Raw genomic sequence first — 23,918 nt, forward strand, 5'->3', positions numbered from 1 at the left:
ACTAAAGTCACGTGACAAATGATCTGGCGGTCGACATGAACTTGCCAGCTCAAGTCCTTGCTTCGTTTGGCTGCCCATCAACATGAAGTGGCTCACCTCGGCGAGAAGGGGAGCGTTGCGCCATGTCATGCGCTCTCGGCGGATGAGGCGACCCGTGTCGTCCGTTCATCTTCATAGCGTGACACCTCTCTTGGAGCTGCGTGACCTGCTGCTTTCTGACTTCGCTGGACTGGAGGTGTGGACCGAAAGATTAGAGAAGGGAATCCAGCATCTGAAACAGCCAGGTCGACGGCGTCTAGGAAGTGAGCTGGACACTTGAACCATGGCTGATCCGGAGTTTGGGGCACTCAGTACTCGGGACGCTCAGAGGTCGTCTCTGCTCTCACCCAAGATGTTCTAGAAGACAATGACAAAACCATTGGCTCACTTCTGAATCGCGCAGATCATACCAAGCCCAGCATTTTACTCGGATGCGATAGCAATGATGACGTCGTATTGCCCTCCTCCTGGCTCCGAAGACTGAACCTTTGCGTCGTCGAAGTTACCAGTGAGAGTTCACCTCCGCTTCTTGTACTGAAGATTCAGGTGAAAACGAGTCGACCGTTCTCTCCGAGCTATTGCAGTGTGACGTTGTGCTCATCGTCTTGGATCCATACACTACTTTGGACGGCATTCCCGCTGCACTGAGACCGCTTCTCCACTCTCCCTCCGCCTTGGTAGTGATAAATGGCAAACTGCCCCCGTCCTATACACAGACTCAGCTCGCAAATCAGATGCGCCAAAGAGGCCTCATTGGGACAAGCTTGTCGTTCATTCACGCAGCAGATGCCCTGGCCGCTATGCGGACTTTCAACGGACCCAATCCTTCGACTTATTCGTTGGATCGGTTTCAAGGCCAATATCTTGCATCGGGCGTTGGGAATTTACAGCGGGTGATCGAAGAGGTACCAAGTGGTGGAGCATTGGCGGCGCGGCTAATGAACATGACCCTTCACGCCGCTGGGTCCACGTTGGAGTCGGATACAGAACGCAATCAGCACACGCAAAACTTGGCAATGACCCTCGCCTCAGAAGTCCAACGCGCTGCGAAAGGCTCAGATGAGGGAGTGTTTAGAAATGTCGCTCAAGATGGCTTCACACACATCCGCAAGAGACTGGAGAGAAATTTTCAAACCCAATGGAGCTGGTTCAATCTCTTGTCGACTGTTCGGATTGACGACTGCGGCAAGGAGATTGAGGGGACAATTCGCTCGGGCATGCACGACACACTTCAGGCTCAGGTGTGTTCGGCTGATGACGTCTCGCTCATGATTACAGCTTGCTTTTGCTCTTGGCAAATTGGAGGAGCGCCAGGCTCTGTTGATGTCAGAGGCTGATAGAGCTTTGACAATGAGCTCCAGAGTCGATTGTGGCCCATCTGCTCTTGTGCAAAATGAGCTCGCAATCTTAGCTCGAGGCCCGAAAAACTCGAACAATCTGCGTGCCTTGATATCTTGCCCAGATCAGGAGGTCTTAGACAGACTCGTGCCGCGTCTACAGCGAAGTGCAGACAAGGCCTCGATCGCCATGCTTGCCATGGGCTCAATGGGAATCAGTGTCTCCTGGGCTGCGACACAACTAGATATCCTCACCGGTACTACGGGTGCAGCATGCTCTCTCTTAGGCATTCTTTGCGGGGTTCGACTCGGTCAACATTTGTGGCATCGGGCTCAGCGCCTCTTCTGGAAAGACTGGGATCGGATCACAGTTCTTCTCTCGGAGGAATGTGAGGTGAGTTATCGCTCTGTCCCCGAGCTGACCCGAAAGTCTCAAGTCTCCACCCTCGGGAAGCCACTTGTGACTGGGCGTGCGCTCGCCATTTCTCAAGCCCTGAGCAGAGTCGCACAGGGTAGGTTACAGCGACTTGACGTAATAAAAGCTCGTATACGAGCGTTGCAACAACAAGTTTCGCAACAATGATGCATATCATACCTGCGTGATCCGACCGTATCCCGTATCTCTGCGAGATTTTGATGCTGGGTCGCTAAACCCAAATCCGTTACCGAATCCCGTCTTGCGGCCTCGCCCACTGCCGCCGTCTCCAAATCGCTCTGCCCACTTCCGCAGCGCGGTGAAAGTACCTTCCTCAGATGCAGACGGCCGGATCTGCTTGAGTGCAGAGTCGAAGTGACGACGGCAAAGGACTCTCTTCAGGTGGGTATCTGAATCTTGCTGGACTGTGCCATCCGAGATAGCTACGACGTCTTTGGTCTTCCAAGGAACCTTGACGGTCTCTTTCACAGCAGCCATCGCGGCGGACACGCAGAGATCTTGGAGTTAGTTCTGTGAACGAACAACGTGGCTCACGCTTCAAATCTGAACCAGAAAATCCCTCAGTGTCCTGGGCAATAGCGTCGAGTTGAACATCGTCTGCCACAGCTTCATCTTGCAGCATGATGTCCAGGATCGCTATAGGGTTCTTAGCTCTTTTCTCGACCATCTCCTCACCTCGACGACTTTTCACATCCGGGAGATCAATCAATAGTCTTCGAGGTAAACGTCTTAAGACAGCTTCATCTAAATCAAAAGGTCGATTTGTTGCCCCTATGACCATCACTCCCTTCTTCTTGTTAACTTCTGCTGTTCCCAGACCATCCATCTCCTGCATGAATTCTGTCAGTACTTGATGGTGATGTCGACCTGAAGAGTCTCCAGATCGAGCGCCGAAGAGAGAATCTACTTCGTCGAAGAAAATAATACATGGCGCCAGGCGTCGAGCGAGAGAGAAGATGCCCCTTATCAGTTTCTCGCTCTCTCCCACGTATTTGTCGTTGACATCTCCCGCCTGAATTGCGATCATTCTTGCCCCGCTTTCGTTTGCCACGGCACGCGCCATCAGGGTTTTGCCGGTGCCGGGGGGCCCGAAGAGCAATGCGCCATTGGAGGCATGATGTTTGAGAACTCCGCGCGCAAATGCGTCGGGATAAAGTAAGGGCAGCGTTATCATGGTGCGGATAGTGTCAATTGTTTCGACTGGGAGATGGACTTTGTCAAAAGTACCGCTGGAGATCTTGCTCGGGTCCACTATACAACGAAGCAGGCGTTTTTCGTAGGTATCGAGATCTTTAGAGATCTTTACCGAAGCGATGAGGGAGGCCGAAGAGTCAACTGACCTGGCCGGTGGCGGTTGCGGTTGAGCCCGAGACTGCGGTTTAATCTTCTTGGTAAGGCCGGCCACATGTCGCCTGAGCGTTTGCGACATTGTCGAAACCTCATTCGAGGCAACGATGATATCAGACCAAGGCACGACTAAGCTGCGACTGGCGCGTATTCGATTGCTTAAGGCCACGCTTGCTATAATTCTTGCTTTTTGAGAGGTTATGACAGCATTCTGCCAATGCAGATGACTGTCCTCGATCAAATCGAAAGCTTTAGAGGCTCTCCGCTCCTGGCCGAGCGTATAAAGAGGCTTGCCACGATCTCCAGCGTCACGGTACATTGTGTGGCTTCCTACCTCGCGGAGGCAGGACTCGATATCCCCCAAACTACCATCAAAAGGCGCCAAAGCATTTTGGACCAATGCAGCCGATATAGCGAGTCGAGATGTAAGCCTTTCCACTTGCTCGTGTTGCCGCTGCCTTTTCGCTGGGACAATGGGAATCGATCTCCAAATGATCCTGTCGAACAGGTTCTCTGCCTGACTTTGGGGAGACAACATCTCCATGAACGGCAGAGGGAGGTTCAAGCCACCTTGCTCCCCGGTAGAGATCGATAAGAATGGGATTACACATTGGTCATTGCCTTTGACGAAGCTGGATAAACGCTCCCGTATGCGTTGCTCGCGACCGTTCGTATCATTTTCTATTCCTCCCCACCACAACGGCACAGCATCATCCGGGTCTCTCTCTCCAGAAAGGTGTAAGGCGAGACTTTGCAGCGGTTCCGGAATATGTTTGGGCGGCATGGAAGCCTGAGACACCGGCTGCGACCTTGATGTAGCTGAGTGGTGCGGCAGGAGGGAAGGACTAAAGGAGAGGACAATGACAAGTTTCCTTTTGGCCTCGCAATTTCCCAAGGCCTCCTTTTCGCCCTTATCAGCACGATACAGGCGGACAGCCTTGATGAAAGAGGTCCACCAGACTGGGAAAGAGGGACCCATACTTGTGGATCCCTCGAGATACACGATCCGCGGCCGACGAGATCGTTGCGCTCTCAGAATCTCGAGGAAGAATCGCACCCATTCCACTTTCTCACTGTCCAGCGGTCGAGTTGTCCTAGGATAGGGGTCTCTTCCTCCGAATTGCTGCGGAACCAACGAGGTGACGAGAATTGTCCGGCCGGACGCCTGAAAGTCTCCAGACTCGTCCATCGAGTCCTCGGCGTCTTGGGTTTCTTCAGTCTCTTCGTTCTCTGCAGCTCTTGCAGGCGCCGGTGCCTCGTGCTTTGTGACTCTTGCATCCAAGCCAGCTACATCCTGCATCGGAGGGTTCAGGCGTCTCGGCAGCTTTGGAGCTAGGGGCACTACTTGGTCAGCAGAACGCTTCAGCGAGTTCTTACCGTCATTGTACGCTGTCTCAGTCCCGTTGAGACCCACGCCCAGCACGAGGTCAAACTTCAACAGATCGGCATCCAATGTAGCCGCGGTCAATTTGACCGACTCGAAGTTGTAGTAGCTGCCACCTTCAAAGGGTGATGTCACGGCAATGACAGATTCTTGTAGGAGCTCCGTGTCCCTGCTTGCGGAAGGGGGTACCAGAGCACCGCCTGTGATCTGATGGAACGGCAGACCGACCTGCATCAAGCCACTGTCACTAGATCGATCGGTCGAGCATGATGCTACGGGATGAACGTGTTGGTTCGCTGGGAGGAATGCAGACAAAAGAGCATCCTGCAGAGGCTTTAAGTATTGAGCTCCTTGTACTGGCGATTGAGGTGGGGTCACGGAAAGAATCCGCTCTGCGAAAGCGGTGGGCGAAGGAGGAGGTCCAAGGGCGCCAACGATCTCCTCTTCAGAGCTATCCTCATCCAATCTCTCATCCTCAACTTTTTCCTCAACACGTTCTAATCTGTCAGTAGCATTTTCGGCATTGCGAGGCACGGGTCGAGCGGATCTGGCTTGATAGGATGTCGATCCGTGCCAAAATCTGGGAGACGGGCCTTGTAGGGATAGTCTAGTCTGTCGGTGTGACAGCGCCAGCCTTGTGACCAACCGAGATGGCCAAAGGCGGCGCATAGTGTGACATGCACGATTCCAGCAAGTACCGGAAGAGAATACTTTCATCATTTTACTTATATGGGTGAAAAGGGCTTATAAATACATGCGTGCGACAGAACGCATCTGCATCTCTAATATTTTACCATTCGTGTACCTCCATAGAAAGCGCGTGCAAGTCTATCAAATACGAATTGAGTGCTGCAGAAGGTGCTTCTTCAAGCTCGGTTCTGCATTGCAGTTCAAGCATATTCTTGTAGTCCTCAAATGTGTACAGGGGCTTGCTTTTTCGGAGCTCGTTCATCATGGCCTTGGAACGTCAGGGGAGGCTTTCGCTAAAGCTCACCTTCGGTCCCCGCTCGTACAATGTCCAGTACTCCCACGATCTGGTCAGAAGACAGGCATCGCCCGTCTCCACCGAGCTCCTGAGGGTCTGTTGCAGCGCCTTGATGTTCCTTTGTATCTTCGATACACCAGCGGGATTGACCACGCCTATCGAGCCTGCGGACGCAATGAAGAGATGATTGGCCAGTTGACCAAGTCCTCGCACAGCAAATCTGGGAAGTGTCAGACAGGCTTTCGATCACTGACTCACTCGGCATCCGATGGTTCTAGAGTCTTACCAGTAATCTCTACGCATCGAACCAGGCACTTGCACAGATCAGTCACGTCCGGATCGGGCTCAAGCGCTTCGCTTTCCAGCCAGAATTCGCCCTATTTGATGAGCAGAATATGATACAGGTGACCCACCTTTCGAAGGAAAGCGCCTAAGTTACATCTTACTCTGCCCCGAAGCTCGATTCTGCATGCGTTCATCACCATCTCGGTCAACTGCTCGTACGTCAGGATGATCGCATCGAAACGCCTGTTGTCAGCAATTGTTTTGACATCAGAACGTACTGCGACATCGCTTGGGTCAAAGGAAGTCGGGCACTGCCTCTTGGGGTTGATTCCTGGAGATCCAGTAGGGCCTCCATAAACCAGCGCTTGGATAGAGGATCAGCCTCCCTCGACAAGTGAGAAACTCACCAAGCTCTGGGCTAGAGAGCACAGATCCTCAAATTTGCGAGTGGACCCGATCAGTCGGTTTTCCGTGATGACATCGTTTCCCAAAAGTTCGTTTTCGATCTTGAGTTCTCGCTGCAGCGGCCCTTCCAGTGCGAATGACTAGAAGTCAAAGCGCTGCAGAGGGATAATTGCTCACTTTAGCTGCGCGGATCTCTGTCAAGCACGTTGTGACTTCTTCACGTTGCGCCCACAGCGCGGGCAGTGCCATTTGCTCCAGTCCCCTTCCCACCAGTTGGACGATGTCTGCTTGATGAGCACTCAAGCATTGCAGAAAAATGTGATAGATACCTTTGAATTGTGTGCTGCACTCTTGATAGAATTGCACAATAACACCAACAATTAAGCGACTGTAATTCTCCCGATGAAATGGCGTGCTATCCAACAAATCGCAGAGATTGTGGATCAAGGCCAGAACTCGAACACTGGACTGAAAACTCAGCTAGATCAGTAATTAGTCTTACTCTCTGCGGCGGTCTCTCGACAGATGTGTCATCCACCTCTAGACTGTCGGTACCTACGGTGAGCTGCCGATGCTCTGGAAGACTCACCTGATATCGCATTTTGAAAAGCCATGGACACTTGTTCGTCTAACCGAGGCAGGAAGACTTTAATGACGAATTCCTCCAGTATGCCACCAATACTCCGAGGCTCTTCGTCGAATTCAGGAGGAACCGCAGCGCACGCGCGCTCGATAAAGGAAAGTGTCGGTTGGAATAAGGTGGAGACATTGAAGGGATTTGCAGGGACAAGTCTCCGGTGAGTCACCCGTGTGGCGAAGCCGTCCTCCAATTCAGCGTTCAGATCTCCAGACACCTGAATATTGATGAGACCAGGCGCAAAGCTTTTAAGCGCTTCTTGGAGGTTGTTGTCGATGACTCGAGCATCTTTCGACACCATGCGGGAATCGGTATCTGTGAACTTGAAGAGAGACTTCACATAAGCACAGCCAAAGTCACAGCGTGCAAACCTTTTGCCGGTCACGATTAAGCCCGACCCTAAGCACATCGTTTACTGCTGTAGACGGCTGCGTAGAGTCTGAGCCCGTCACCGCATCAGAGAGGTAGCTCTCGAGCAATTTTTGAACCTATATTTACTCAGTAAGGTACATCGAGGGACTGACTTCTTGGTGGAGAGGTCTCCAAAGGTCTCGAACTGGCACATCGGAAGTACTCGTCCTCGTCTCGGATTGCACCTCTCGCCTCTACCTTTCAGCACAACTCATCTCGGCATGCTCACCGCTGCAATCCAACGACAAACTTCGTATGCGACTCTGTATCCCTCAAGCACAGCATTCATTTTAGAATAAAGAGTCCAGAACAGGTCTCGCAACGTTACGATGTCTTGTTGTCTTGCCAGTCCATCCAACGAGGAGCGGAAGTCGGAATTCCGTGGACGAGAAGTAATGTGAGAGGCGCTCCTTACAGCGGATTGCTCATGCCTGTGCTGAGCTCTTCGCGCTGTGAGCGAAGAGCACTCAAGGCACTCACCTTTCCTCGACCTCTTCTAAAGTAGTGTCCACCAAGTTGTGCAGCTCTCCTGGTGCTCGCTGTACGATTGTCTCGATTGAGCTCTCCAGTTTTCCGAGAACACTGAGAGTTTCCAAGAGACTTCCCATGGCGTCAAAGGACTCGAGATCAGCCTCGAATGCGCTGTCCCCAGCCAATGACTTGAGACTGTGTGATTCTACTTCCATCTGCGTTTTCATCGCAATTGAGCGAACATATGCCGCAAAGAAGTCCCTGTCATTGTGGCCATCGACTGACGCGAGAGCCCCTCAGCAAGCAAAATGGATCTTGCAACCCACCAGATAGGCCGTCCCCATAGGCGTGCCACCTTGATTCGCTAGTGAAACCTTTAAGGTACAGATGATTTTGAAGTTCCTCGACAGCTATCTCCGCGAGGGTCTTCTGATCAGTGTGTGTTCCCAAGCGCCCGGACGTACCGTCTCCTGCGACGCAAAGTACACCCTCAGGTCCGACAAAGCCCCGATATCTAACAGATCTTTGCGTCGGCTTGTTTTGACATTTTTCATGAGTAATCTCGCTGCTTCAAGGTATCGCTTTTCTCCGACTAGAGATTCGAGCTGATCTGGAATCAGGCGGAGCGCGTCTCTTGCCGGTCAGTATGACACCGCTCGCTTGGGAACATACACGACGTCTAGAAGGGATAACATGTCCCTGACAGTCTTCTCTCTAGACTTAATGCTGGCCAGTTCGCTTTTGCCTCGACCGGCAAACCCCTCCCTAGCTTCCCTCAAGGCAATCTTCGAATTCTTGGCCTGTTCTTGCGCTCTGATCAGGGTTGACAGGAACGCGGAATGTGAAGGAAGCGAAGCCGCAAATGTTTGAAAATGAGACTGCACAGCGCTTTGAAGCGCCATGGATAATTCATCGTGAACCTTGAGGAAGGCTCTGAGAGGAGATCGGGCTGTACCATCCGTCTCGGCGAGGAGCGATAGAGCTAACGTTGAGGGTGAAAAGTCACTCTCCAGGACGAATGGCCATGTCTGCTGGATTTTGCGGAGAACGCCATCGATCTCGCCGTACTTGCTGTCCTCGTCTGCAAATTCCCAAGGCTCTCTCTTAGCCTGTCGTGCCCTGTTCTTGGTGGGCCGTTGTGGTTCTGCTGTCCGAGCTGCGGTCATGAACGCACCGACAGCATTCCGCAACTTGTCTGAAGGCGCGATGGTCGACTTTTGCACTGTGTCCGATACTGATGCCTGAGACCTCATCTGGGATCTCTGTGTGCGATCAAATGCAAAAGGGTCTGCAAATGATTGGACCTCGGACGAGGCTCCTGCGCGTCGACGCTGAGAGGGTTCTGTGTCCTCGCTGTAACCGGGGTCGCGCATGCGAGAACGAGCGGGACGAGCAGGACTTGAGCTCGAAGCTGGCAGCGGCTGCTTCCACCGCTCATCAGGAGGTGGAGCAGCCATACCGACAGGGTGAGTGGTGAGATGGCAAGTTGTAGGTCGTATACAGAGCAAGGGCATTGCACAATGAATTGCATATGCATACAGAGCGGTGATCGCCGCCGAGCCCGCGTCACAATACAAATGGCCCTGAGTACCCAACTCAAGCTGCAACCGCCCACTAAGCCGTGCTTTGAGAATATGTACTATGCCTGAAGTCAGCCATGGGGAATGATCAATCCCGTCAAAGTGCCGGTGACGGCGCTGAGCCCTCGCCTGTGGACTACTATGAACTGCTCCAGGTCAGCGAGGATGCCACTCCAGAGGACATCAAAGTGAGGCTCATCCCATCCGCTACCCCATACTGACTGTCACCAGCGATCATATCGAAAGCTGGCAGTAAGCACGATCTACGGGATCGGTCTGGTTGTTGAATCTGCTTCGTAGCTGCTCACGCATCCGGATAAATGCCCACCGGAAAAAGCGATCGAAGCTACCAAGATGTTCGCAGACTTGCAGCAGGCTTACGAGGTAAGCCATCATGGCCAGCATCAAAACTCACAAACAGATTCTTATGGACCCAAATGTACGTTCGAGAAGTGAGCCAGCGAGGAAAAGATTGATGTGTTCGTAGGAGCGAGCATTCTACGATTCTCACCGGAATCTTCCCAGTGGGGCTGTGGACAACGACTTGTATGAGCATGTTCGGTCCTCAGACGTCCAGAGGACCAGCAAATTCGCGGGTCCAGGGAAGCCAGGTGTCCGCATGGAGCAGCTCCTCCGGTTCTTCGACCCCAAGCTGGCGCGAAAAATGGATGATTCTCCTGAGGTGAAAAGCTGCATTTTGTTATCGTTGACAATCCAGGGCTTCTACTCCGTTTACCGCTCTCTCTTCGAACTGATTGCTACAGATGAGAGAGAGAATGCTACTGCGGCTGGTCATGGACAGTGGGAGTATCCATCCTTCGGCGATTCCAGTACCGTGTACGCGCCCCTTCCCGGGATCACACGGGCCGAGAGAACCACACAATTGTGGGTACGGGACTTTTACTCAGTCTGGGCCGAGTTTGTGACAGTGAAGAGCTTTGAATGGGTCAAGAAATGGGATTTAGATAAAGGTACCGACAGGAGCATGCGTAGATTAATGGAAAAGGAGAATAGAAAGCTTCGTGAGGAGTACAAGCGAGACTACAATCATACTATTAAGGTGAGACTGCCAGCGCAGTTAGGACGAATTTACGCTTGCTGACGTGATCAGCAACTGGTCTCGTTTCTTCAAGCGCGAGATCCGCGATATAAGGAATATCGCAGCTCATCTGCAAGGCGAAAGGAGGCGAGAGATGCTCCCGATCGACCTAGACGGACTGAGGACGGGCCCAGTCGAGAGGATATCCGACAGCAAGCTGCCGCGGAATTTGAAGAGCAGGATTGGCAAAAGATCAACGACATTCCGCTGTCGTCGGAAGAGGATGAGGACCAAGTGGATGCGCAACAATTGCTCGAATGTGTCGCTTGCGGGAAGACATTCGCCAGCGATGCAACATGGATGAACCATGAAAGAAGCAAGCGTCACAAGCAGGCAGTCTTGAAGTGAGTAAACTGGTGGAGATGAAGGCTGATAAATGAGACTGAGAAGGCAAATGGAGGACGAGGCTCATGAACTCGGTTTGCTTGACCAGTCGGGAGAGCACGATGCTGCAGAACTAAACTCTTCGACCCACTTGTCTGGTGTCTCTAGTGGGGACTCTGGACTCAATATGTAAGGTCGTCTGTCTATGCAAGCTGACGATCCAGTTCTCATAAGGAAAATTATGACGGTCATATGACTGCAGAGACGGAATTTCTAGCCGCGCCTCCTGGAAGAAGTGACTCGACCTGGAACTTTGATGCCAGTTCCTCTGCGACAACCATGAAGCCGAAAGATCAAGTCGATCAATCGCAGAAGGAGGTGGACTTTGATGGTAGTTCCTCTGCGACAACCATGCAGCCGAAAGACCAAGTCGATCAATCGCAGGAGAAGGTGGAGAAAGGCTCGGAAGGAAAGCGTGGCCGGAAGGGCGGCTCAGTGCGGTCTTCAGACAAGACTGACACGCACTCTGGCAGCAAATCTCGTCAGCAGCATTCGGCCGCAAGCCAGCCTGGTAAACAGTCTATCAAACCGTCTAATCCAAAACAGAGGAGCAAGGTTCTGCCTTTATCGTCCGAGGCTACCGAACAGAAGTTTCAGATCATCATAAACGAGATTGAGACAAAGCGTGTAAAACTCACGGAGAAATGGGGTGATTCCTGGGCGAGTAAGTCTTACGTCATGTGATCGTTGCTGATATCAGCCGCTTTGCCTAGGCTTAAAGCTGCTGTCGGATCATCCCCTCAAATTCTGTGTTTGGGTCTCGGCAAGCCGGCCAGCGATCGTACGGCTCAGATCCAATTGGCTTTGCTGCTGGTTTTGGTGGCGGATTTTCAAGTTTGTGCCTTCTACGACTTCTCATGCTCTGAACTTATCGAGACACTCAGGCATCTCGAATCGCTGCATTTGATCCGGTTTGGGATGATCTCGACAAGAGGGTATTGACCTATTTTCAAGTGCCACAAATAGAGGAGAATCTTGTAAGTATCCGTTGGAAGCATTTCTTGATCTTTAGGATGGCAAACATGTGCTAGACGATGATCAATCGTATCTTCTGTACATGCCTCATTGTCCCAAATCACTTTACCAGAACATACTGGCAACAAACTTTGGACCTCGGTTGACGCAGGTTGGGCGCGTCCTACTTGGAAACAGTCTTACAGAATACGTGGAGGAAATTGGGCCCAAGAACGCAGCCACCCAGGAAGATGCCTTCCAGAAACCAAAAAAGAAGCGACCAAGCCGTCCAAATCCTGTGCCTAAGACTCGCAAAGACGGAGTCCTGGAGAGGATTGGTAAGTTCAATTCCTGGCATGAAATCATGGTGACCGACGGCGTAGTTCCTCATCTTGAGACGCTCAGTCTCTCAGAGATGCCAGACACTCATTTGACTGGATTTGCCCGCGCTTTCCTGAGTCTCAGCTTCCAATGGCTCGACAAAGACAAGCATGATTCCTTGGACTGGAGCTCTCTGCCCTCTCCAAAGGGGGAGAGCGAGACTTGATGGCATTGTTGTATTTTTATAATAGCCTATGATCTAGATCCTAGATGATTCTAAAGCCTAGACCGTGACAGAACGATCTCTTCGCGATCTATAGCTGATTGCTCGCACATTGCACGGAAGAGACCTCCTCGATCGAAAAGTGCAAGTGGTGTATCATACTCCTAACCCTGTGGTTAGCCTTTTTCACTAACATGATTTGAGAGGCGCCAAAACCTGCCTTCACGCTGCCAGAATCTAACACCAGAATACGGTCCCATGCCAGAATGGTGCGCAAGCGGTGGGCGATGCAGAGCAACGTTTTTCCTCGAAATTCTCTATGGATTGTGGCTTGTACCTTTGCATCGGTCTCCAGATCTACCTCAAGTCAGCGTACGCTCTTTCGCAAATGCTCACCTACGGCAGCTGTAGCTTCATCTGTTCGTCAGCTTCCGACACGTCCAGGGGCTCTCACCCATGACAACAATCTGTGCCTACGCCAAGAATTAAGTCTGCCCGACTGCGGTGAGAGCAACGTACCCTCTTCACAAGCGCCCTTGCCAGACTGATCAACGACCTTTCGCCAACGCCTTCGATCAATTGTCAGAGATTGACGCTTCATGTGTCTGTCCTCACTGAGATTTGAACCCTCTTCGTCAATGACTGTATCTAACGAGAATCTAGTTTTCTCCTTCCCTTGACCGGGTAAATCTTCAATGACACAAGCACGTCGCAGAGAGTCGTACAGATCGGAATCCTCGTAAATATCGAACGGATCCAGATTGCTTCTCAACGTGCCCGCGAATAGTAGCGGTTCTTGAGGGATGATGGTCATCTTGGATCTCAACGCGTTTAGGCCAAGGCTCGATATATCGATGCCGTCAATTTTAATCGATCCAGATGCAAGCCTGTGCCCACGGTCAGATTTGACAACGATTCTACGCACTCTACCAGTCGGAACAGTGATACTGTGATAGACGTCTTGCCGGCGCCGGTCCTCCCCACGATACCGACCTTTTCGCCTCCCTGGACGGAGAAAGATCTAAGTATGTTCCCGTCAGCTGCGGTGATCAGCCAAGACTCACACATCGTGGAGAACGGGATTTAATCCCGGACGATAGGACATGCAGACATTCTCGAATTGCACAGCGCCGTGCTCCGGCCATTCGACGGACGGTGTAATGGAACCACTGCCATGTGACGGCTCTTGAGGAATGTTTGCGGTGTCTGCGTACCACAAAACTCGCTCTACTGCATTCACTGAATCACCGATGAGCCTTCGACAGCACTGTTGCGACAGGACACACTATTATTCTCGAGTTCCGCACTTTGTCTGGTGACCTGCAGCCTACTTAGTGCAATTCCTGACTCAGAGATACTACTCACCATGCTGAGGATCTGTACAAGTGTAGTCATGTATGTAAGACACAGCGCAATTTGAGCGGCTGTAAGTCCACCTCCGCCCTTGGCTGCCATCACCGCTACTGCAAACACGAGACATCCACCTAAAAAGTCCAGTCGCACCGCTAGCCAACGCTGATTTGTCGTTGTTAAGAGATACGCTCTGTTCTCGAGATCCATGTAGTAGGAGTTCTCTTTGATGAATCTGCTCGTCTCTTTGTACGCCCTAATGGTTGGTAAACCTGACAAACTTAATTGTCCTAAGCGAGAGCCGCGGCGGATTCTCTTACGATTCCGAAAAGTGAGAATACAGCAGGCCTCGAAGGATGGAGTCGAGCCGTTTAACTTCGCGTGCTGACGTGCGATAATACAACGAGCTAGCACGTCAGATGTCGATGCGCATAGTACACTCACAAGTACCTGCGGAGGAAAATCGTCATGACTCGCCTTCCTCATCAGAACTCACCAGTAACCAATGCCAACGACGGCGATCCTGCATGAGATATATAGAGACGTCTTCTTAGTTGAATGGTCACTCACACAATGATGAAATAGTGAAAGAAGACTGCGATGATGATGACGGAACCCAGGAACTAGATGAAGGACGCGTCAGTCGCTAGTGCGACATGGGCCCGGTCCTCACACTAGCAACAGTCATCGCCATCATACGGAAAGAATCGGCCAGCTGATTGTCGACAGTGTCGATATCTTTACCGAAGACGCCGAGTATGCGGCCCAGCGGCTGCGTATCAAAGACAGCCATAGGACTGAAGAAAATGTTTCGCAGGGCCATTCGGTGAAGAGATTTTGAGGCATAGAAGGACATGATGCCCATACTTGCTCCCATGCCAAAGGTAAACAGAGCCTGCAGCAACCCGAGTCCAGCATAAACGCCTTGGTACAGCGATTCACCGGGACCGAATTTGAAAGCTTCCCAATAAGTTAACCAAACCCTTCAATCCATGTCAGGCAGATCAACTCATGAGGCGAGACCGGAAACGAACGCACGTTGACATGACTTGAGAAGTCTGCCTGACAGGGGCATTGATTAGCGTGAGGTTGGATCTGGCAGGCATAACTCTCACATGACCAGGGCGAAAAGGATAGTCAGAGGTGCTGTAACTCGAGCGTTGCCTGCTTTTAAGTAGCTCTTGTAGACTAGAAGGAGTATCGGGTGAATATCAATGGACTATGGTTCGACGACATACCCTTACGACCAACAGAACCTGTTTTTCGCTTTTCCGATGTCATTAATCTCCCCTTCTTCAGTCAGCAAGAGTTACTACGGTAAGACTTGCCTCCAATCGACCGGTCCCGGCAGCTTTAGAATATTCTTGAGGTGCTTGCTTCCGTGAAGGCTTGTTCGTCTTATTAACTGAGGTGATACCCTCCTCATCCACCTCCTTTCCGGCTCCAAAGGTTTTCACAAGATTACAGAAGTCCTCCCCTCGGGCGATGAGCTCCTGGTACGTGCCTTCTTCCACTATTGTCCCTTGTGTCAATGTACTGCATTTGTAAGCGCCGGAATCTGGTGAGACTGACTAGATGTAATCTGTCTGCGGTAGAAGATGGAGGGCATGGGTCACTAGTATGACGGTTTTGCCTCTGTCTCGAACTCTGATGATAGCACTTTCAAAGAGCGCTCGTCCAACATGGGCATCAACAGCACTCAGTGGATCGTCGTACAGCTATTGAAGAATTAGCTGTAGACTCTAGGTAAGTCTTACTATGATGTCGGGATCGGCATATAATGCTCGAGCGATGTTCACTCGCTGTTTCTGTCCTAATAGGCTTCAGGTCGATGCTCGGATGAGAGATAGGCGGTCGACAGCTCACCTCCAGAAAGGTTCACCCCTGTATTGTCCGGCGTGAGCGTGATTACCGTGTCCTGATGTTCAATAACATACCTTTCTCGCCTATCTGTCTCGACGTCAGCGCGTCGCCGGCCACGTAAATGGCAGACTTACCTCGGTCAAGTCACCATCAGGCAAGATTTCCAAGTCTCGCATCAAGCTGGCGTCCTCCACTGCTGACCAGTACCGCGTTTCATCCCATGGCCGTCCGAACAATATATTATCTCGCAATGTCGCGTTTTGAATCCATGCTAACATGACATGGGCATCAGCCGTAACCTCTCGGTGTCCCGCACCATTTTGTTGGCAATACGCAATCCTGCCTCCGAACAGGACCTCACCCGACAACAATCGCATCTCGCCAATGAGCTATTGGAAAACATCAGCTCCACATAGGCCAAGATCCTCACGGCCTGTAGGAGACTTGATTTGCCGGCTCCAACTCCCCCAACAACAGCCACTAGTTTCCCACGAGATACCTCCAAGTTGAGATTCCTGATGCAGAACGGTTCGATGGGAGTAGTCTGGAAGTCAGAAACCCCTTCCGCACCAGTGACAGAGACAGGTGGATCCCTATTGGTCACCCATTGGAAGGATGCATCTTTCACGGAAAGAGCGAAAGCGCATGAGAGGTCCACATTCTCAGCTTGCACCATAGTCTCCGCTTCAAAGACCTTGATGGTGTGAGCCAGGTAATGTCACCATGTACGAAAATCACTCACTTCTGTCAGTCTTTGGGCCGCATTTTTGGCATCAGTTAGGGACGATAACGCCCGAGGCAGGAACATGAGCGGCTGCCGAAGAAGGTTGAAAAGGGACAGGGCTGTGAATATGACAGCCTGTGGACTTCAGTGTACAGCCATCTTTGTATACCCACGGGATCGAATCTGGGATGGCTGGAGGCGTACGTCACGAAAGCAAGTACAGAAGCCAGTGTCTGTGATAGGGTTGAGATGTCGTCGCGGTCAATTATCACAATGACTGACGGGTATAGAATATGCCATGGCTTGATTGGCGGCACGAATCATATTGATCAGTCGCACACCAACCATTTCATGATGACGAATCGAGTTAATACCTACAATGAAGGCGTCAGCAATCACAGCGGGACTGAAATCCTGATCCGGGAGGTACACGACAGCTCACGGTCCTGAAATGGCTGTTCGTATGTGAAGTATTTGATGATTTGCATCGACGACAAAAGTTCGCGCAGGACTTTCGAGCGACGATCTGTCCAGATCTATGGTGGCTGTCAGTCTAATCGCAAAGGTTCAACTGCCTACCATAGCCTTCTTTCTGGTTAAGAAAGACAGCTTCATGAACCACGTCTGCAGCGGTCCTAGCAGCACAAATAAGGCAAAACCGACAAGTGCGGAAGGGCCCAACTTGCACAAAGTCAGCAGATTGCTACTGCGTGTCCTACCTGAACAATCAATAGAGCTGCGATCGTCAGCACAGATAAGACCGGTGCGACCAACCGAGTGTGATGGACAACTGTATTGGAGCTGTCCAGATCTGGAGAAGTCAATCACTTGCGAGGCGGTCAGACTTGAGCCTGACATACAGCGTGAAACCCTGAGACAATCTGGTCACTGGTCTTTCGATGCGCATTCATTCAATATCACTCACATTGCGCGCAGTAGTCTATGCGGGATATCTACCAACTTTAGCCACAGAATACATTGTGGGAAACTCACATCGCTGGAGACGTGGGCCATGAGCTTTCCGTTGGGATGCTCTGCTCTTGCCTCGGAAGAAAGCTTCAAAGCCCGTTTATAGGTAGCTGTGATCAGAGTCCCTCTGACGAGGACACCGGTTGCCATTGATCTGAAGAAGAACTACAAGCAGGCGTCAGTCTTCAATCGGTGAGGTGAGCGGCACCTGGTGCTGGCAAAGAGATTGCGTTATGGTAAGACCCCATAATCCAAGAGCCATCCCTACACCTCGACCTATGCTCGGGCGCTGTCCGCCGTGGTGATCTGCATTATACACTGCCTTGTCAGCGAGAAGCAGTGGACTGACCCACCTTCCTTGCTAAAATTGATCAAAGCCCGGACGACGAGTGGGGTCATCAACTGCGCAGTATCGCCAAAAACCTTGAAGGCACCTCCCGACCAAAAGCCAGAAACCGAGTCGTTGAGAGCCCTCACCAGGCTGGCCTGTTGCCGGCCAGTCTCACACCGCCAGCGGGTCTCAGACGCTTCGTATTCGTGCTTCAAAGACGATCTTGCACTTGGCTGGGATAGCAAATGCCATAGGCTGGTAAATATCCACCAAAGTCGCAGCCGAAATGGTGCTCGTCTCGTTGGCAAGCTTTCGTTCCACTCCTGAGCTTTGGTCTGACGTCGTTGCCAGTTCTCCAAGAAACGATCAGACATGCCGTCGGCTGGGGAGCGTAAGTACACCCAAAAATCATTGTAATTGTGCCACGACGTACCTTCCCTGCTTGCATCCATCTTGGTTACGGGACGGGTCAGAACCAATGTCCACGCCCAGGGTACTCACCTTCCAAAGATCTGTAGCTTGCAAGGGTCGCTGGTAGCCTAGTACCATCAGGGGGGTAACCCACTGGAATAGGCGTCAGACACATAACCTCTTGGACAGACTTGCATGAAAAGTGAGAATGCTGAATATCGAGACGTAGGCCAGCGGTATGATAGGTGCAGATTCTAATGATAGGGGGGCTTCCGGCGGCTCATCGTTTCGCCAGAATTGCCTGCAGATGAGCTCATGGACCTTGATAGAGTTTGATCTCACCACCAGCTCTTCCGCCATTGCGACACTGAATCGTCAGACGCTGTCCTCAGATTCTGCAGCGCTATTCCATCCTTCGTTTCGCCCAGTTCATCGGTTACTTTGGACGTTCCGGTTTCGTCCGCGTCATCAGGTTTGCTATCATAGTCTCCCGCCTGCACGACGGACACAGACTTCTTGAGAGTCATGCTCCCAGCTCTGACCCACTCTGGCCTTCCATGCACGTTCCTCGTGGGCGACTGAAGCAATGGACTGAATCTCATGTCTGTCTCCGGCGTTCTGGTTTCGGGCAAATCCGACGTCAGGTGAAGATCATCATTACGTCAGCACCTGTGCGCATGATCTCTTGAGATGAGTCCTTTGCGAGCCGGTCTTGTCGGGTGCAAGTCACAGTCATGAAGTTAAGAACGCTCTTCACGCAACGTGCACGCTCCGCGGGGGTATGTAATTCTGAGGACTCTTACTGGCAGCGATCCCCAGATGAACGATGCGCCCGCTGAATCGGCTAAGACCCCCTTCATGTCGCAGCGATACTCGTCGCCAATGAGCGAAACGGATACTGCAATCCACTAATGAATGCTACGCACATACTGGGCGCCTTGCAGGGATTATCCTCGATGGGATGACCAGCTGAAAACAAGAAAGCCTGATCGCTGCACGCTCTCAATGGCCAATATAGCCGCTTTCTTCCATAGAGCATGCTCTTTGTCGAAGAAGGCGGAGTTCATCCTTGGCCATGCAGCATTGATTATAACCTCGATTTCATAGGTCCCGCAGGGTGTGGATGTGAAGTTCTGCCCTGATCCATAATGCAATATGGAAATCATCGTCACAATTGGCATATCGGGTTACGAATGGACCTTGGGCGATTCGCCGTTGACGTTTTCACCTCCTCCTGCCCATCATTCACGGGACGTAGAGTCAGAAGGGGAAAACGGGGAGAGGAGGTGAGGAGAGAACAGGTGTGGCTATTGTCATGCTTATGCGTTCCCCCAGGACTATGGGAGTGAGGAGCGGGGTCTTTGTTGGAAGTTGATGTGCCACCACCATACTCTTCTGTTGGTTCATTTTGTCTCGCAAGTATGCAAAGTCTGCTGTTGGGATACCCAGCCAGTGATTGATGCCATGCCCGTCGGCCGTTATCGGAGAATGCGTCGTTGCGAGATGCTGCTGGAGATTCGCGTAATCCTCCATGTACTAGACAAACTTGTTTCTTCAGCGGCTAAGCATAGTATCGTCCTTAGCTCCTGGACAATGAAACGAACGAAGATGTGATCTTCATCCATAAACTCCCTTGCCGTGGGGCAGACGCGGCATGTATCCCTAGCCACAGAGTCATCCATGGCACCCTTTGCGTTTTTCGCGAGGTCCGGCGAGTGGTGTTATCGGACCTGGAGCTGTAGTTACAGGTTGTGTCAATAGCAAGACGGTGGTGTCATTTCAGAAGGCTCGCAATGGAGGTCAGGCTGGGGACAGTAACGTTGGCAGTCCTCTTAGATGTTTGGTTCGTCTGAAAACATTATCTCTTTTGGACTCAGCCGCCCAGAGCATCTCAACGACGCGATTTGTGACACAAACCTTCGCTCGTCCCGCACAATATTCTACGTTTTGATGATTGGTAGACCTTGTAATGATCATCGCTGGTGGATGTCGGCGAATCTAAACTACTGCTCCTGCTACCACTGAGCGTTGTGTGCCATTGCACCCCCAAATGTCAAATCCTCTGTTCACAGTCCCGCCGCGTGCGCCTCCCATCCAAACCTTCTCCTTTTTTGAGGTCTGGAGCATTGCAGGAGTAGTGAAACAGGACGGAATGGGCTCGACGTCCCAGAAGCCGGGGCCCAGACAACATCGCGTGGCAGAGCTATCCCATGGTACTCTGGGAAGCGAGAGAGGGACTGTCAACAGGGTGCTCCCACTAGGAAGATGATAAAGGCGAGGAAGGTCTTTAGTGTCAAAGGCCATGAGAACTTAGGCAAATCAGCCAAACTGAAGACACCTGGAGCTGGGCAATTGGAAGTGACTTGAGACGTTAATTGGAGGATTAGGATCTATTAGCTTTGGACTTCGAACTTGAGCTACTGATCTGGCTGAGGCTAGCCACGTTTGTTATGTATACACCTCGCCAACTCTTCGCTCGTTTGGTACTGCTCTTTTAGCCGTTCCTTGCCAAGTCTGGTTCAGACAGTAAAGTGTGGCCAAATGCGGCAACCGAACAAGCTTGAAGTCAGAACACCACAAGGGTATAACTCCGAAATACCCATATCTCGCCTTAACTTCACCGGCTCGTCAAGATTCTCGCCGGAATTTGCCTTCACTTCACTTCTAATCAAAAGCTTGGCAAGAAAAGCAGAGTGGATTGGTGGAAGACAGGCTCTTGACATGGAGTGTCGATTGACAGGTGAAGGTTTGGCAAGGGGTGTATATAGCAGCCGCAGATAGCCTTAGACAGATCAGCAATCCAAGATTGAAAATGTATGCTACTAGATCTTGCATCCCATTTACAAATTTGCCTTCAGTCGCCTTAGCCTGCCTACTGTTGCCTATCGATAGCCTTGAGTTTGCCAAACTATGCCTCGGCTAAGATTTGTGGCCAACCTCTCTCTGGTCCTTTGACACTAGGTTCCGTCACACCACTGTCCGTGTGTGCAGCCGAGCCTCTTCCTGGAAATCCTTGCTATAAATTTATTTGATTATCCAAGCGGGACCCTAGATCCATAAGACTGTTTTGACAAGTCAACGCCGACCGCGACTTCTGTTGGTATTCTCAGAGCTAGACAATTTTGATTGGGTCAGAAACGAACTGTCGGAGATGCCATGCTAAGCGTAGATTGAACCTTTCATAATGCAGTAGAGATCATCTCTCCTTTGAATCTCCGATACTATTTGTCTGATCTCCAACTGGTCCAAATGTTTGCGACGCGCGATGCTGTCCTGCGCCAAAGCCATCCCTTTCTATTGAAGATTTGCTGATTACAAGCGGTATTTATTGTTTTCCCGCAACGACGAGATGTAAGCTGTCCTTCCGCTTACTCCCTGGAATTTCGAAAAGTTCGTCGAAAACGCCCTCACGATATACGCAGACTTCGAACGGGCATTGCCGTAATCTGTGAGATGAAAAGCGCTCTCTGACACCATAATCACTTTCAGGAGAAGGTTGCACTACCCTCAATACCATAGTGTGCAGCGTTACTAGGAGTTTCCCTCCGGGACCCAAGGCTATATGACCAGTCGACAATGAAGAAGAAGCATATGTGGCGATTGTGAGTGTTTGTTTGCCTTCGCTTTTTATCTCGCCATCGATTTCACATCTCCACTACTTTATTATCACTCTTCTATCCTTCCATATGCAACTCGATCAACATTGAGCATCCAACGCTCAAATTCGACAGTATGTACCTATCATTAGCGTCGTTGACTGTAGGCTGCGCAGGTAGCGCAGGAACAGGTCAAATGTTGTGAAAGTGCACAAGCTGCATGCTGGGAATATTTGTGTGCGGATAAAGCGGGATATGATTAACATAAGATCTTTTTGGTCTACGCGTATCTTCCAGACTCGCGTCAATCATCGTAGTTTCTAATATCTAAACACAACAAGGACAAGTATCATCTGTGAAAAGCGCATTTTTTGTCATCGAGGGATACATTTGGTGTACGGACGGATGCGTCTTGCAGCAGGGCGCAAGGTATGGCTGCAAGATCAGTGATTAACATGCAACGAAGTGAAGGATCGTACTCTGATGAGGAGAGGAAGAGTACAGATTACGTGCTTGTTTACACTTTGCAATGTTACTCACTACGCACTACGTAAACACTACAGCAAATCAAGATTCTTGATTTGAGTCGAGTCGTACGCTGGGAAGGAACATGAAAGAAACAGAAGTCTGCGTGTGGGTATTCGTGCGAGTCACATGTAAGCTCTGGCCTGGTGTTAGTAAAAATGAAACAAAAGCTGTGTATTTGTTACGATACGCTCACACGTATCCTGCCTAAGACCAACTCATGCTTGACATGTGATTTACACGAAGATCCACGTACAGAGCCTTTTCTATCTTTGCTTTACTTATCCAGCGTGCGGCTAGCACGCAGATCCAGATGCCCCTCAATATTCCTAAAGTAGAAAAAGAAGTTCTTCGTGCAATTCAGAGGCAGATCCCAGATAGATCTTTTGCCCGCGTGCAATTCACACGCAGATCTCAGATAGATTCTTCCCAGTGTGCAACATACCTGCAGATCATGTTGTCTACAGAGCGCGGGTCCATAGGACCTTTCCAGAACTATATCAGGAGGTGGTTTGTAGTCTTTCTTTTCTCCTCAGCGACCAATTCTTGAAGTCAACTTGTTACAACCCCTTCCAATCTCCTTCACCACTTCACCCATCAACCACATTGCATCTCAATCAATCGCAAGATTACTCTTGCAACTGTAATCTGCACCCAGCTGCCAGACACAGGCGCCCGTACACCAAAGTTATCCCTTTCTTATAGAAGGTGCGCTTATTACAAACGGTGCATGCCCCTCTTCTTAAAAATATGGTAATCCCCGCCCGTAACAGTATGGGTCTATGTATAAGTCGCATATACAGGGTGTTAGAATACTTTTGAGCGTAACGCAATTGAAATGACGTTTCATCATCCTCATGTGCATGAGGAAACGCAGTACAGACGAAAGATACTGTCTTGACATGCCCAGATTTTGTGATCAACTCTGGCAGCTTTATCTGTCCCTCATCCCCTCGTCCTTTATCCTAGAATCAAAATGCGTGCCGCAAACCCTTGGGTAATGTTCTGACAAAAGACCCTTTAAATCGAGATCTTGTCAAGAAGAAATGTAGCGAGTTTTGCAAAAACTTGCAAAGTTTGCAAATATAAAGTTGCAAAAACAGATGTTGCAAGGTTTTGCGACAAAAGATGTTTTTGGTCGTAGGTAGTAATTAGTCTACGAGCGGAGCTTATGAAATAGCAGAAGGTAAGTACCGTCTGTAATAAGCGCACGCTCTGATAGCGTTGATGTGCAGACGGCTGGGTCTTGTGGCTGGTTGTAAATTACGGCTGGAGAGGTAGTTGGGACCGGTAGTGCACCAACGCAACGAGATTGTGAAAAAGGTGTAAGAAACATGAGACCTATTCTTTGGGAAGAAAACAACTACCTCCATATATGGTGATTGAACGATCCTTTGGACTCACCATGTAGACACTACAGGATCCGTGTTACGATACGCTCATACGTATCCTAACACCAACTCATCCTTATTGTGCGATACGCAGCCTCTTCTATATTTGCCACACTTTCCCAGCGTGCAACTTGCACGCAGATCTTGTGGTGTCTACATAGTGGGTCCATAGGGCCTTCCAAAAACTATATAAGGAGGTGGTTTGTAGTCTTCTTTTCCCTCAGAGAACAATTCTCAGTATACTCAACTTTGTTACAATCCCTTTCAACTTCTTCACCACTTCACCTCAACCTCATTGCTCTCAATCACTATCACTCTCAACCACTCTTGCAACTGTACTTTGCACCCAGCTGCAAAACCCAGCCGTTTGTACACCAAAGCTATCCCTCTCTAATAGAAGGTGCGCTCATTACAAACGGTACTTGCCCCTCTTCTATTTGATAAGCCCCGCCCGTAACAA

General features: G+C 50.7%; 5 protein-coding genes across 5 annotated transcripts; 2 read left to right on the top strand and 3 right to left on the bottom strand.

Annotated features, from left to right (window-relative positions):
* The first annotated feature begins 71 nt into the window (after positions 1 to 71).
* On the top strand, positions 72 to 1,967 carry BD324DRAFT_628816 (hypothetical protein). The gene is made up of 5 exons (XM_022016148.1): positions 72 to 302; positions 338 to 547; positions 586 to 1,280; positions 1,318 to 1,770; positions 1,807 to 1,967. Exons 1-5 carry the CDS (start codon positions 83 to 85, stop codon positions 1,957 to 1,959), a joined length of 1,731 nt encoding a protein of 576 aa, XP_021870535.1. The 5' UTR covers positions 72 to 82; the 3' UTR covers positions 1,960 to 1,967.
* BD324DRAFT_602192 (hypothetical protein) lies at positions 1,966 to 5,261 on the bottom strand (the record flags this gene model as incomplete). Its single annotated transcript, XM_022013940.1, has 4 exons — positions 1,966 to 2,309; positions 2,347 to 2,448; positions 2,488 to 4,500; positions 4,537 to 5,261. Coding segments are annotated over 4 exons (3,184 nt in total), but the record flags the coding sequence as incomplete, so codon positions are not given.
* A 19-nt stretch (positions 5,262 to 5,280) lies between these two features.
* BD324DRAFT_628821 (Sec8 exocyst complex component-specific domain-domain-containing protein) lies at positions 5,281 to 9,226 on the bottom strand. The gene is made up of 17 exons (XM_022016149.1): positions 8,410 to 9,226; positions 8,202 to 8,370; positions 8,064 to 8,163; positions 7,747 to 8,017; positions 7,496 to 7,709; positions 7,380 to 7,460; positions 7,227 to 7,343; positions 6,808 to 7,189; positions 6,721 to 6,773; positions 6,548 to 6,686; positions 6,396 to 6,502; positions 6,221 to 6,358; positions 6,092 to 6,177; positions 5,942 to 6,056; positions 5,787 to 5,905; positions 5,538 to 5,748; positions 5,281 to 5,501 (listed from the first exon to the last, which is right to left on the bottom strand). Exons 1-17 carry the CDS (start codon positions 9,192 to 9,194, stop codon positions 5,334 to 5,336), a joined length of 3,255 nt encoding a protein of 1,084 aa, XP_021870537.1. The 5' UTR covers positions 9,195 to 9,226; the 3' UTR covers positions 5,281 to 5,333.
* Positions 9,227 to 9,394: 168 nt separating this feature from the next.
* BD324DRAFT_645995 (hypothetical protein) lies at positions 9,395 to 12,301 on the top strand (the record flags this gene model as incomplete). The annotated part of the gene is made up of 13 exons (XM_022017617.1): positions 9,395 to 9,505; positions 9,549 to 9,569; positions 9,618 to 9,701; positions 9,739 to 9,756; positions 9,805 to 9,999; positions 10,036 to 10,377; positions 10,429 to 10,760; positions 10,798 to 10,929; positions 10,965 to 11,480; positions 11,514 to 11,619; positions 11,685 to 11,777; positions 11,813 to 12,092; positions 12,138 to 12,301. The coding sequence occupies 13 exons, from the start codon at positions 9,395 to 9,397 to the stop codon at positions 12,299 to 12,301; spliced, it is 2,394 nt and encodes a 797-aa protein (XP_021870538.1).
* Positions 12,302 to 12,351: 50 nt separating this feature from the next.
* On the bottom strand, positions 12,352 to 18,306 carry BD324DRAFT_580670 (P-loop containing nucleoside triphosphate hydrolase protein; the record flags this gene model as incomplete). The annotated part of the gene is given in 38 exon segments (XM_022013451.1): positions 12,352 to 12,462; positions 12,525 to 12,659; positions 12,699 to 12,715; positions 12,753 to 12,771; positions 12,818 to 12,867; positions 12,914 to 13,185; positions 13,224 to 13,319; positions 13,363 to 13,537; positions 13,585 to 13,618; positions 13,664 to 13,928; positions 13,969 to 14,055; positions 14,145 to 14,194; positions 14,221 to 14,271; positions 14,322 to 14,631; positions 14,687 to 14,710; positions 14,764 to 14,836; positions 14,887 to 14,938; positions 14,965 to 15,184; positions 15,221 to 15,366; positions 15,406 to 15,469; positions 15,582 to 15,598; positions 15,646 to 15,782; positions 15,828 to 15,900; positions 15,942 to 16,205; positions 16,254 to 16,370; positions 16,409 to 16,468; positions 16,518 to 16,609; positions 16,678 to 16,771; positions 16,815 to 16,938; positions 17,006 to 17,046; positions 17,096 to 17,106; positions 17,161 to 17,188; positions 17,229 to 17,369; positions 17,413 to 17,522; positions 17,558 to 17,917; positions 17,969 to 17,987; positions 18,037 to 18,099; positions 18,118 to 18,306. 38 exon segments carry the CDS (start codon positions 18,304 to 18,306, stop codon positions 12,352 to 12,354), a joined length of 4,191 nt encoding a protein of 1,396 aa, XP_021870539.1.
* Between the last annotated feature and the right edge of the window lie 5,612 nt (positions 18,307 to 23,918).

This window comes from Kockovaella imperatae (genome assembly GCF_002102565.1).
Source record: "Kockovaella imperatae strain NRRL Y-17943 chromosome Unknown BD324scaffold_8, whole genome shotgun sequence".
Taxonomy (NCBI): Eukaryota; Fungi; Basidiomycota; class Tremellomycetes; order Tremellales; family Cuniculitremaceae; genus Kockovaella; species Kockovaella imperatae.

Excerpts from the sequence above, each read along its gene's own strand:
- BD324DRAFT_628816 (XM_022016148.1), top strand. The coding sequence starts at position 83 with ATGAAGTGGCTCACCTCGGCGAGAAGGGGAGCGTTGCGCCATGTCATG. Across the intron at positions 548-585 it reads TTGCGTCGTCGAAGTTACCA|GTGAAAACGAGTCGACCGTT; the intron begins GTGAGAGTTCAC and ends CTGAAGATTCAG. Across the intron at positions 1,771-1,806 it reads TTCTCTCGGAGGAATGTGAG|TCTCAAGTCTCCACCCTCGG; the intron begins GTGAGTTATCGC and ends CTGACCCGAAAG.
- BD324DRAFT_628821 (XM_022016149.1), bottom strand. The coding sequence starts at position 9,194 with ATGGCTGCTCCACCTCCTGATGAGCGGTGGAAGCAGCCGCTGCCAGCT. Across the intron at positions 6,774-6,807 it reads TTTTCAAAATGCGATATCAG|GTACCGACAGTCTAGAGGTG; the intron begins GTGAGTCTTCCA and ends AGCTCACCGTAG. Across the intron at positions 6,178-6,220 it reads GCTCTCTAGCCCAGAGCTTG|CGCTGGTTTATGGAGGCCCT; the intron begins GTGAGTTTCTCA and ends CCTCTATCCAAG.